The 13527-nt window shown below is 40.0% G+C and overlaps 1 protein-coding gene across 1 annotated transcript in view; it reads left to right on the top strand.

Annotated features, from left to right (window-relative positions):
* LOC135464410 (1-phosphatidylinositol 3-phosphate 5-kinase-like) overlaps positions 1–4664 on the top strand; it is a 60355-nt gene extending 55691 nt beyond the window's left edge. The window contains exons 41-45 of the mRNA XM_064741837.1: positions 298–426; positions 1634–1730; positions 2460–2621; positions 3482–3556; positions 4526–4664. Of these exons, the coding sequence (XP_064597907.1) occupies positions 298–426; positions 1634–1730; positions 2460–2621; positions 3482–3556; positions 4526–4653 (591 nt within the window). The 3' untranslated portion in view covers positions 4654–4664. The remainder of the gene's footprint in view (positions 1–297; positions 427–1633; positions 1731–2459; positions 2622–3481; positions 3557–4525) is intronic.
* Positions 4665–13527: the final 8863 nt, after the last annotated feature.

Genomic DNA, 13527 nt, shown 5'->3' with positions numbered 1-13527 from the left:
GACTGACAGAGTTGATTTATTTAATAATTTCAAATCAAAATGCCAGCGTGAGTGTTATTTTTTTCTCTTAGAAAGTAAGTTTTCTGTTTTAGAACTAGATTAGCTAAATCACTTTTAATTTCATTTTCAAAGAAACACGGACTAAGGCAAACCAGATGCAAATTGACTTTGAACCTTTTCCTTGATCAGTTGTATACTTTGTAAGACAGATAATATTAACTTATATGGTTTAGAGACTCGAGTTTTAAAAATCAATCAATTGGACATGAAAAGTGGCAAATTATTGTGCCGTTTCAGAAACCGACGGCTCTTGCGAAGATCCTTGGTGTCTACAGGATTGGGTTCCGCAACACACAGACAAACAGTGCCATGAAGCAGGACCTACTGGTTATGGAGAACTTGTTCTATGACCGTAAAATCACACAAGTAAGTTGAAGGAAGAGAATGGTCTACCCTTAACAGTGAACCATTCCTTAGATGCCAGGTGATCAGAGATCTGCTAGAGTACACACAAACTAAATGACTGTGTATCATTGTAAATTATTGTCCACTGAAATTCAGAGATTGTGGAATACTTTTCTTTGTACAGCTCATCAGAGTAACTTTTGACCTTGACAGAGTAACTTTTGACCTTGACAGTAACCTCTGACCTTGACAGTGTAATTTCTGTAACTTGTGACGTTGATGTGATGGATTGTGGTGTTTTCATCATTAGAAGACATTTTCCACAGTTTTAATGGTAACTGTATATGTATAAAGTGGAAGTTAGTGTTTTAACAATCCCCTGGCTGAGAGGGTTAGCACACCAGCACCCACCAATGCAGTCGCTGAGAGTTCAGGTCCCGCTCATGATGGTTTTTTCTCCGACCTTATGTAAGAAAGTCTGGCAGCAACCTGCGAATGGTTATGGGTTTTCACTGGGCTCTGCCCGGTTTTGTCTCACCATAATGCTGGCTGCTGTTGTATAAGTGAAATATTCTTGACTGTGACCTAAAATACCAATCAAATAAATGAATCAAAAGTAAAGTTGATTAAATTTAATGGCGACCAACAAAATGAAGGCCCATGCGCAGACATGTACACTGTAGACTGTTAAGCATATAAAACTACAGTGGATCTTTGTGAAGAATAAAAACGCCTTAAAATTTTCAGGGCATCTTTACCCATCTAGCATCACAAATCTTCCAGGGATTAAGCATGCCCTGGACCCACAACTCATGTGCTGGGATAGTCGGTCGATGGCCGTACACTTTCAAATTACTTCCGACATGCCTGTGATAGAACATACCAGTACACTTGGTTCAGCTGCAGCCCTACACTGTATGTCCTATGGGCTGCTTAGCCCTAGTCATGATGCCATGCCTGTTAGGAATCTGTATCTGTCTGTTGATTCATCATTGTGGCACGGTGAAGTAAAACTCCAAGTAAATCAATAAATACATAAATCATTCAGAGTATCTTGCGGTTTAAAGGCCACTAAAGTGATACTTGTGTGACAAAATACTGAAAGAAACAACAACAATGCAAAGCCAACAGAGAAAAGCTACATATATCTATATTTAATAAATATAAGTTTTAAGCTGTTAATTTTGAAATTTTTTCATTTCTTTCACTGTGGTCTCTGTATTTACAGAAGTTTGATCTGAAAGGTTCTGTACGAAATCGCCTTGTGAACACAACAGGAAAAAGTGAAGATGAACTGGTTCTGTTGGATGAAAATCTACTGAAAGGTTTGTCCTATGATTTTGCATACGCTCGGCATCTGAGAATATTTTCGTGAGGTAGGAATGAATATTGAAATTGTAAAATATCCACATTATTCATTGAAGAACTGGATGTGAAATTTGAATGAAAAAGTTTCCTGATTCCTAATACTTTTTTATCACTAATTTTGTGTCATTTGAATATATCATAACTGTTTGAGGCAGGGTTTTTTTTGAAAACGAATCAGAGAAAAATCAACGATGAAAAGTAGAATGCTTTAATAGATTGTTGAAAAATTGTATAGAATTTTATGTGCTTTATAGGAAATCACATGAAAAATGATGTGGTATTGCACCAAACTAATCACAGTTGGTATGGTAAATTAGTAGGCAGTTAATTCGGCAGTTAATTAGTCCGTGAAAAATTCCTTGCAACTATAGCTGATTTGCTGGATTTACATGTATGGTTTATTACAGCTGATTTGCTGGATTTACATGTATGGTTTATTACAGCTGATTTGCTGGATTTACATGTGTGGTTTATTACAGCTAATCTGCTGGATTTACATGTATAGTTTATTACAGCTGACTAAAGCGGTGGAAATGTCCAACATATGTACAAGTTATTTTCACAGACAAGAAATAGACAGCGTTTTGCTGCATGCAGTGTACTGAAATCTCTGGCATTTTGTGATGAAACAAAAGTGCTCAATTCACAGAAATGTTATATTTCCCTTGGTTTGTGTGTGTTTGCAGCGAGTGTTGACCAGCCGCTGTACATCAGACAACACTCCAAAGCTGTCCTCAATCAGGCCATCGCCCGCGACACTCAGTTCCTCTCCACAAACCTTGTCATGGACTACTCCCTCCTGGTGGGATTGGACGATGCCAAGAAAGGTCTGGTGGTGGGAATCATAGGTGAGTTTTTGCCAGGAAAGGTCTGGTGGTGGGAATCATATCATAGGTGAGTTTTTGCCAGGAAAGGTCTGGTGGTGGGAATCATATCATAGGTGAGTTTTTGCCAAGAAAGGTCTGGTGGTGGGAATCATATCATAGGTGAGTTTTGCCAGGAAAGGTCTGGTGGTGGGAATCATATCATAGGTGAGTTTTTGCCAAGAAAGGTCTAGTGGCGGGAATCACATCATAGGTGAGTTTTTGCCAAGAAAGGTCTGGTGGTGGGAATCATTGGTGAGTTTTTGCCAAGAAAGGTCTGGTGGTGGGAATCATATCATAGGGGAGTTTTTGCCAAGAAAGGTCTGGTGGTGGGAATCATAGGTGAGTTTTTGCCGAGAAAGGTCTGGTGGTGGGAATCATATCATAGGTGAGTTTTTGCCAAGAAAGGTCTGGTGGTGGGAATCATAGGTGATGTTTTACAACACGTTCATAAAAGATGTGGAATTTCATTACAAAAGGCTGGAGTTCTGATCACTAAATAGCCTAGAGAATTATACCACTTTGCCACACTTTCGGTTTGAAGAAGGTGTGCCCAGCCCATCAGCATTCGACCCCGGGTCCGCAACGCTGTTGGCTAATGTTCCTGTCCTTTAGAATTGGGTTTAAAAAGCCTTGTGGTACCTTGTGAGAACCTTTTTTTGTAAAACCGTACACACCTGTCTTCCTGCACCCGTAAAATTTACTCCCTTTGTATAAGTGAAAAATTCATGTATATGGTTTTAACCAACAATGAAATAAATCAATCAAACAATCGATCAAAACCATGCAGACAATCCACCATTATATTCCGTGTATTAGCCTTTGCCCCATGTACATATCCACAGATTATATTCGGACCTTCACCTGGGACAAGAAGCTTGAGATGGTCGTCAAATACACAGGCATTTTTGGAGGTCAAGGTTGGTGTCATCACTTCTGTGGTTTGTTTTGATGAAATACAAATTTAGTTTGTTTCTAAACATGACATCCAGATGTCAGAACTGCTCTGAGACTTGACAGTGCATCAACAGTTTAGCTGGGTATTAGTCGTGTGGTGCTCATTTCCCTTTCAGGAGGCACACAATGTACAAGTTCAATCCCAGCCTTTGACAGTAAATGCATAGATTTTCCCAACCTCATTGTTCTTGGGATAGTGGTGGCAATAAGCAGTCAACTCTGATGAAGAGTGTGTTTGTCACAAGTTTGTTGAAGACCACTTTCACCATTATGGCACAGAAGTCCATATGTGGAAATGTTGGTTAGTAACTTACCAAAGGTGGGTGGTTTTCCAAGTGTATTCTGGTTTCCTCAACTCACAGAAAAGACAGCTTTGTGATAAGATTACTAAATTCCTGAGAAATGCTAATATAATTTTTTGATGATGTAAACTATGGTTTAATCAGCAGCTTGTTGACATGTTCAATGTAGAGATGCCAAACTTCAGTTTATAAATGGACCGGCCCGCTAGATAGAGTGTCCGCTTTGGGTCAATCCTGGGTCGAGTCAAACCTAAGACCTTAAAAGAGGAAGTTGTAACTTTCTCACTTGACATTTAGCATGAAGGGGATAGTGCAACGACTTGTTGACCCGTATCAGTATAGTGGCTCGGGTGGAGCGGCTTACTTGCCGCCAGTAAGTCATCTCACTGAAGCAGCACTAGATAAAAGAACAGTGGAAATCTGTCCTGCGACAAGGAGGCACATTACATACATCCTAATGATTCCTTCATCGTCATATGACTGAAAAATTGTTAAGTATGATGTTAAACCCCAAGCACTCACTCAGTTATTGTTAATTGTTAGGCAGCTGGACAAATTCACCCAGGACAGAAGGTTGTATAAGTCTACATGTTGATTTAAATGTAACATCTTATTTCTCTCCTTGTTTAGGTAAAATGCCAACAGTTGTTTCCCCTGAGCTATACAAGAGTCGGTTCCTTGAGGCCATGGATCGGTATTTCCTATTGGTGCCTGACCGGTGGAGTGGGCTGGGACGTGACAGTGACAACATGATGTGATTGGAGGAGAGTTTTAAGGGGGTGAAGTTAACCCAGTTCTGTGAAATGATGTGGCCTGATATATCTGAAATTGATTATACAGGAACACACACTTAGCTTTGTGTATATTACATGTATAAGAGCCTAAAACACCTGCTTAAAACCTAAAGGGCTGTGAAATAATTCAGTCTAGAATAGACCATTTACATGTCATTGTGTGAAGATTGTTTTAAAAGATTTTGATAAAGCAAGTTTATTTATGTCTTTTTGGTGTAAATTTAATGAACATACTGTGTCAAAAACATTTAAGTTGATGTACGTGCCAAAGTGTAAAATATCATGTGTCCAAGGTAAATAATGACGTGTGATCCCTGAGGAACTAATTTTGCTTAATGTTCCCATCCACTTGACGAAGGCCACATTTGTCCAATGACTGTGAGCCTGTGCAAAAGTGACCGGGATTTAATTTTCTTGACTTGAAATTGGTCCGGGTTGAGATATGATCGCAGGTTGTCTGTACGTTAAGAACCTTTTAGCGTATTCAAGACTGAACCAGGGTAGTACGAACCTAGCGTATCACAAAATCTTAGTATTCTTTTTGTTGGAACTTCATGTAAGACAACATGACAGACTATCTGTTACCTGTATAAGACCTTAAATTGTCAAGCCATAAGAAATTTGAACACCTACAAATTCTGATTGATCGTGTAAAGATGTTAACTAAAGCCATTGTATATCAATCAGAAGGCAAATCAATCAGTCATCTTGTTGATTAAGGGTATAAGCCTGTTGTGTTTCGGAAGCTTTTCTAGATAAAGGTAAATAATTGTAGCTTGTACAGGTGATTCAAACAGATTTTTTTTTTAGAAATGAAATTCCACTTGTTTAAAAAATATATAAACCACATGTATAGAGAGTGTAGAAAGTTCATCTGAAGTTTCTCGGATCCTGCATGAGCGAACAGCTGGGGAAGGATTTTGTTTCATGGTTGATCAACATTTTGATGTAAAAGTACAGATATTGTTTTTACAAATGTGTTATCAAACCAAATTACATGTATTTGATCCGAAAACATTCACAGTATTAATCATCATCAATATGCATGATAATTAACACGGTAATAGAGTACATAAAGAACAATATGTAATTTATATCACCATTTAAATACCAGTAAGAAAGCCATAACAAAAGTGTACTCTCTGGTCCAGTTATTTTTATGGAGGTTTTTTTGTTTTAAGCAGGTAAAGGATATTCTTCATTTTTCCTCAAACAGGTGAAAAAGCTAAATGCAAATCCATGTGTACATGTATATAAATTATTTGTATATTGTATCTCCACAACAGTTGTAAGTATGTTTACTGATAGAAGCATCAGTGTACTCAAGAACAGCACAGCATCTGCTGATAACGTGATATAGTGCATGTAAATGTACAGTTTACATGTTCTACATGTTCTTATGTTGTGTGATCAAGTCAGTAGGATATTGAAGTTATCAAGAAATTTCTTTTGGCTTTACCTTTGCATGTTGTTTTATCTGGAAAACTTCCAGACATCCATCATGGGATATACCTTGTAGCACATGTGTACCTGATACGTATTTTTCTTGTGGATATTCATGTATCCTGAAATGCATATATTAGTGTGTCACAATTATACATGTACATGTGTGTTCCACATGCCGCTATATACAGATGTGTACCACATGTCGGTATATACAAATGTGTACCACATGCCCATGTATATGTGTGTGTACCACATGCCCATATATACGTGTGTGTACCACATGCCGGTATATACAAATGTGTACCACATGCCGATATATATGTGTGTGTACCACATGCCAGTATATATGTGTGTGTACCACATGCCCGTATGTACGTGTTTGTACCACATGCCAGTATATATGTGTGTGTACCACATGCCCGTATGTACGTGTTTGTACCACATGCCGGTATATACAAATGTGTAACACATGCCGGTATATATGTGTGTGTACCACATGCCAGTATATATGTGTGTGTACCACATGCCCGTATGTACGTGTTTGTACCACATGCCAGTATATATGTGTGTGTACCACATGCCCGTATGTACGTGTTTGTACCACATGCCGGTATATATGTGTGTGTACCACATGCTCGTATATACGTGTGTGTAACATATGCCTGTATATATGTATGTGTACTACATGCCCGTTTATATGTGTGTGTGTACCACATGCCAGTATATATGTGTGTGTACCACATGCCCGTATGTATGTGTGTACCACATGCCGCATATATGTGTGTGTACCACATGCCTGTGAATACGTGTGTGTACCACATGCCAGTATATATGTGTGTACCACATGCCAGTATATATGTGTGTGTACCACATGCCCGTATATACAAATGTGTACCACATGCCCGTATATACTTGTGTGTACCACATGCCGTTATATACGTGTGTGTACCACATGCCGGTATATAGGTGTATGTACCACATGCCCGTATATACATGTGTGTACCACATGCCCGTATATATGTGTGTCTACCACATGCCTGTATATATGTGTGTGTTCCACATGCCAGTATATATGTGTGTGCACCACATGCCGGTATATACATCTGTGTACCACATGCCAGTTTATACAAATGTGCACCACATGCCGGTATATACAAATGTGTACCACATACCAGTATATACATGTGTGTACCACATGCCGGTATATGTGTGTGCACCACATGGCAGTATATATGTGTGTGTACCACTTCCCCATATATACGTGTGTGTACTACATGCCAGTATATACGTGTGTGTACCACACGCCGGTATATGTGTGTGTACCACATGCCGGTATATATGTGTGTGCACCACATGCTGGTATATACATCTGTGTACCACATGCTGGTATATACATCTGTGAACCACATGCCGGTATATACATCTGTGTACCACATGCTGGTATATACATCTGTGTACCACATGCCGGTATATACATCTGTGTACCACATGCCAGTATGTACATGTATGCACCACGTGTCAGCATGTACATGTATATACAAAGCATGTATTTATGCAAGTACCACATATATGTGCTACATGTACATGCCATTATATGTACCACATAAGTTCATATATTAATTATATCATACCATAGATGTCAATACAAGTATCTTCAGCTTATTCAGTCCATGTTGTATGGCGATCATGACAATGTGAAACTATCATGTGCAATATATACACTATTTCCTTACCAGGGATTTGAATATAAAGACTTTTTCTACTTGTACATGTATTTGCAACTTTACACAGCTGAGAAATCCCAAGTGGACCAAGTGTTATTGTGTACATTCTCACTCGTTGTACATACTTGTAGAATTGTGTATATCTGCTGTGCAGGGACCATTTAAATATTACGTACACATTTTCTTGCTGTCATCTTCCTCTCATTTTCTTTTACATTTGTACTGTATGTTGAAGCTGTCCCTCCCTCATTATTGTGTACATTTTCTTGCTTCATCTGTCTTCCATTTTTGTGTATTTCATATTTCAAGTCGTAAATAGTGTTGATGTGTGTACACACAGAGTATACTTGTACTGTAGGGCAGTTTCGAATTCAAACTCTTCTGTTGGCAAAGTTAAAAACAGTTCTACTGTATAATGTGACTTGGCTAGAATGTTATGTAACATTTGTGGATATTAATTTACTGATCACCTGTCTCACTGTGTTCCAGAGGCACAAATGACACCTTTTTCCATGTCCAGAGGCACAAATGACACCTTTGTCCATGTCCAGAGACACAAATGACACCTTTCCCCATTAGAATGTTCTCAAGTTCAGAAACATCCAGCTACATTGTTTGTCTGTTCTAAATTTCTTCTTGTGAAACTTTTTTCAGACACTCATGTTACAATAAATGTGATTGAAATTGTCACGTGATACTGTAAGATTTTTTTTTAACATTGTAAGAGTTTGAACTTGAAACTCTCCTATTATGTCCTAATTGTGTAGATTTTATATACTGTACTATATGTATATACATGTATATATAAGATGGTGTTACAGCTGACATGCTTGTGATAATGTACAAGTCTTGTGAAGTAAAACATTGTCCAGAAAGGCAAATGTCCAACCCAACAGTTTTATTTTGTATTTATTTTTTAACTCTTTTTTCGGAGCCAGCGATCATAGTTTCAGTTTACCGCATGGGACAGAATTAAGAAATGCCTGATTTCCTACGATCACCTATAAACAGAAAGTTATTTTATATTATGTAGGCACCTGTTAGCAACCTGATAGTAGTGGGTTTCCTCTCACCATAGTGCTGGCTGCAGTTGTGTAAGTGAAATATTGTTGAGTCCAGCGTCGAACATTTATCAAATAAATAAATTTATTATTTTTATGAAGGTGAAATGTTAGGATTTCCTTCACTGATATAAAGAGATATTTTCATATCTCACACCCAGACTTATCTTGTGAACAGTGGAAATGATAAACCCACTTGACGCAACGCGTCCTGGCGTATCATTTCTACCTTTCTTGAGAAAAATATTTATGATATTTAACCTTCACTGTGCAATTTTCTGTTTATTATTTATATTTTGACAATATCATGATTTTGTGTATTTGAACAAGTTTAAGCAATGTCTGTGGAAGAAGGGCTTCACAGACTTGTGTATATAGCATGACGTCGCACATGACATCTAGTATGATGCCGTGTCTTGTTACATGAAGTAAGAAATGTTAAAGTTGACTGAGCTTGTATTGTTACGTCATTCGGCTAAGCTTGAATTGGAACGTCATGTAACAAAATGTTTCTGTGTGATGTCATGGCATCAGGGTGTGTATTAACATTAAAAGTGTTATCTAACTCTAGCCAGTGAGATATCGGTTTTATCAGAGAAGGAAATATTGACATTTCACCTTTATATTAATAATGAAGACGATATTCTACAGTGTAGGTTGAATATCATAAATATATTGCTCAGGTGAGAAGAGCGTCTCATGGGTTATCATTTTCACCTCTCACTCAAAAAATGTTTATGATGTTCAACCTTCACTGAGCAGTATCCTCTATGCATTACATATATCTAGTAAAGTGCTGATGTACTGTTATGATGGTGGATGCTGAGTTATAGCATATTCAGTTACCTGATATTCTGGTCTTACAGGTGTGAAAGTGGCCCAAAGTGACTGGCTCAGTGATTGGCTCTTGACCAAAAGTGTCTTTGACTTCAAATGAGGACTTGTTGGTTAGACGATAGCTTTATGTAATGAAGTTTGTCAGGTACCATTATCGATAGATTTAATGTGTTCAGGTGTTTGTCCTATCATTTTGATGAAGATGTTGAGAGTTTAGATTAGGATATCAAATTATGAAGTGTTTACCCAGGAGAGTCTCATGGTGGCAGCCAGTAACTCCCTGGCCATACGCATACACTGAGGAACCCTCATTACCCTCAAAGCAATTCAGGCGTCAGCTGCACAGCCTGCTTTATATGTTCACCGATCGTTCCTGCTTTGTGATGACGATTTGTAGCCACAGTGGTAACGTAATACACTCAATGTATGACATGAGAACACCGGTCTGAGTATCAGTCCCCACCGAGCAGGAAAAGGTACTCCATTCAGATGTACGTGTATGAAGTCATCAGTCACCACCGAGCAGGAAAAGGTACTCCATTCAGATGTACGTGTATGAAGTCATCAGTCACCACCGAGCAGGAAAAGGTACTCCATTCAGATGTACGTGTATGAAGTCATCAGTCACTACTGAGCAGGAAAAGGTACTCCATTCAGAAGTACGTGTATGAAGTCATCAGTCACCACCGAGCAGGAAAAGATACTCCATTCAGATGTACGTGTATGAAGTCATCAGTCACCACCGAGCAGGAAAAGATACTCCATTCAGATGTACGTGTATGAAGTCATCAGTCACCACCGAGCAGGAAAAGGTACTCCATTCAGATGTACGTGTATGAAGTCATCAGTCACTACTGAGCAGGAAAAGGTACTCCATTCAGAAGTACGTGTATGAAGTCATCAGTCACCACCGAGCAGGAAAAGATACTCCATTCAGAAGTACGTGTATGAAGTCATCAGTCGCCACTGACCAGGAAAAGGTACTCCATTCAGAAGTACGTGTATGAAGTCATCAGTCACTACTGAGCAGGAAAAGATAATCCATTCAGATGTACGTGTATGAAGTCATCAGTCCCCACCGATCAGGAAAACGTACTCCATTCAGAAGTACGTGTATGAAGTCATCAGTCACCACCGAGCAGGAAAAGGTACTCCCCTCAGATGTACGTGTATGAAGTCATCAGTCGCCACTGAGCAGGAAAAGGTACTCCATTCAGATGTACGTGTATGAAGTCATCAGTCACTACTGAGCAGGAAAAGGTACTCCACTCAGATGTACGTGTATGAAGTCATCAGTCCCCACTGATCAGGAAAAGATACTCCATTCAGATGTACGTGTATGAAGTCATCAGTCACCACCGAGCAGGAAAAGATACTCCATTCAGATGTACGTGTATGAAGTCATCAGTCACCACTGAGCAGGAAAAGCTACTCCATTCAGATGTACGTGTATGAAGTCATCAGTCACCACTGAGCAGGAAAAGCTACTCCATTCAGATGTACGTGTATGAAGTCATCAGTCACCACCGATCAGGAAAAGGTACTCCATTCAGAAGTACGTGTATGAAGTCATCAGTCACTACTGAGCAGGAAAAGGTACTCCATTCAGATGTACGTGTATGAAGTCATCAGTCACCACCGAGCAGGAAAAGGTACTCCATTCAGATGTACGTGTATGAAGTCATCAGTCACCACTGAGCAGGAAAAGGTACTCCCCTCAGATGTACGTGTATGAAGTCATCAGTCACCACTGAGCAGGAAAAGGTACTCCATTCAGATGTACGTGTATGAAGTCATCAGTCACCACTGAGCAGGAAAAGGTACTCCACTCAGATGTACGTGTATGAAGTCATCAGTCACCACCGAGCAGGAAAAGGTACTCCACTCAGATGTACGTGTATGAAGTCATCAGTCACCACTGAGCAGGAAAAGATAATCCATTCAGATGTACGTGTATGAAGTCATCAGTCACCACTGAGCAGGAAAAGGTACTCCACTCAGATGTACGTGTATGAAGTCATCAGTCGCCACTGAGCAGGAAAAGGTACTCCACTCAGATGTACGTGTATGAAGTCATCAGTCGCCACCGAGCAGGAAAAGGTACTCCACTCAGATGTACGTGTATGAAGTCATCAGTCGCCACTGAGCAGGAAAAGGTACTCCATTCAGATGTACGTGTATGAAGTCATCAGTCACCACCGAGCAGGAAAAGATACTCCATTCAGATGTACGTGTATGAAGTCATCAGTCACCACTGAGCAGGAAAAGCTACTCCATTCAGATGTACGTGTATGAAGTCATTAGTCACCACTGAGCAGGAAAAGGTACTCCATTCAGATGTACGTGTATGAAGTCATCAGTCGCCACTGAGCAGGAAAAGGTACTCCATTCAGATGTACGTGTATGAAGTCATCAGTCACCACCGAGCAGGAAAAGCTACTCCATTCAGATGTACGTGTATGAAGTCATCAGTCCCCACTGATCAGGAAAAGGTACTCCATTCAGATGTACGTGTATGAAGTCATCAGTCACTACTGAGCAGGAAAAGGTACTCCACTCAGATGTACGTGTATGAAGTCATCAGTCACCACTCAGCAGGAAAAGATACTCCATTCAGATGTACGTGTATGAAGTCATCAGTCACTACTGAGCAGGAAAAGGTACTCCATTCAGATGTACATGTATGAAGTCATCAGTCACCACCGAGCAGGAAAAGCTACTCCATTCAGATATACGTGTATGAAGTCATCAGTCACCACCGAGCAGGAAAAGCTACTCCATTCAGATGTACGTGTATGAAGTCATCAGTCCCCACTGATCAGGAAAAGGTACTCCATTCAGATGTACGTGTATGAAGTCATCAGTCACTACTGAGCAGGAAAAGGTACTCCATTCAGATGTACGTGTATGAAGTCATCAGTCCCCACTGATCAGGAAAAGCTACTCCACTCAGATGTACATGTATGAAGTCATCAGTCACCAACGAGCAGGAAAAGATAATCCATTCAGATGTACGTGTATGAAGTCATCAGTCACCACCGAGCAGGAAAAGCTACTCCATTCAGATGTACCTGTATGAAGTCATCAGTCCCCACTGATCAGGAAAAGCTACTCCATTCAGATGTACGTGTATGAAGTCATCAGTCACTACTGAGCAGGAAAAGGTACTCCATTCAGATGTACGTGTATGAAGTCATCAGTCCCCGCCGATCAGGAAAAGGTACTCCATTCAGATGTACGTGTATGAAGTCATCAGTCGCCACTGACCAGGAAAAGGTACTCCAATCAGATGTACGTGAATGAAGTCATCAGTCACCAACGAGCAGGAAAAGATAATCCATTCAGATGTACGTGTATGAAGTCATCAGTCACCACCGAGCAGGAAAAGATACTCCATTCAGATGTACGTGTATGAAGTCATCAGTCACCACCGAGCAGGAAAAGCTACTCCATTCAGATGTACGTGTATGAAGTCATCAGTCCCCACTGAGCAGGAAAAGGTACTCCACTCGGATGTACGTGTATGAAGTCATCAGTCACCACTGAGCAGGAAAAGCTACTCCACTCAGATGTACGTGTATGAAGTCATCAGTCGCCACTGAGCAAGAAAAGCTACTCCACTCAGATGTACGTGTATGAAGTCATCAGTCCCCACCGAGCAGGAAAAGGTACTCCACTCAGATGTACGTGTAAGAAGTCATCAGTCGCCACTGAGCAGGAAAAGGTACTCCATTCAGATGTACGTGTATGATGAGTTTGAATCTGGTCTG

Source organism: Liolophura sinensis, chromosome 4 (genome assembly GCF_032854445.1).
Source record: "Liolophura sinensis isolate JHLJ2023 chromosome 4, CUHK_Ljap_v2, whole genome shotgun sequence".
Taxonomy (NCBI): Eukaryota; Metazoa; Mollusca; class Polyplacophora; order Chitonida; family Chitonidae; genus Liolophura; species Liolophura sinensis.
This window is presented reverse-complemented; position numbering and strand designations above follow the sequence as displayed.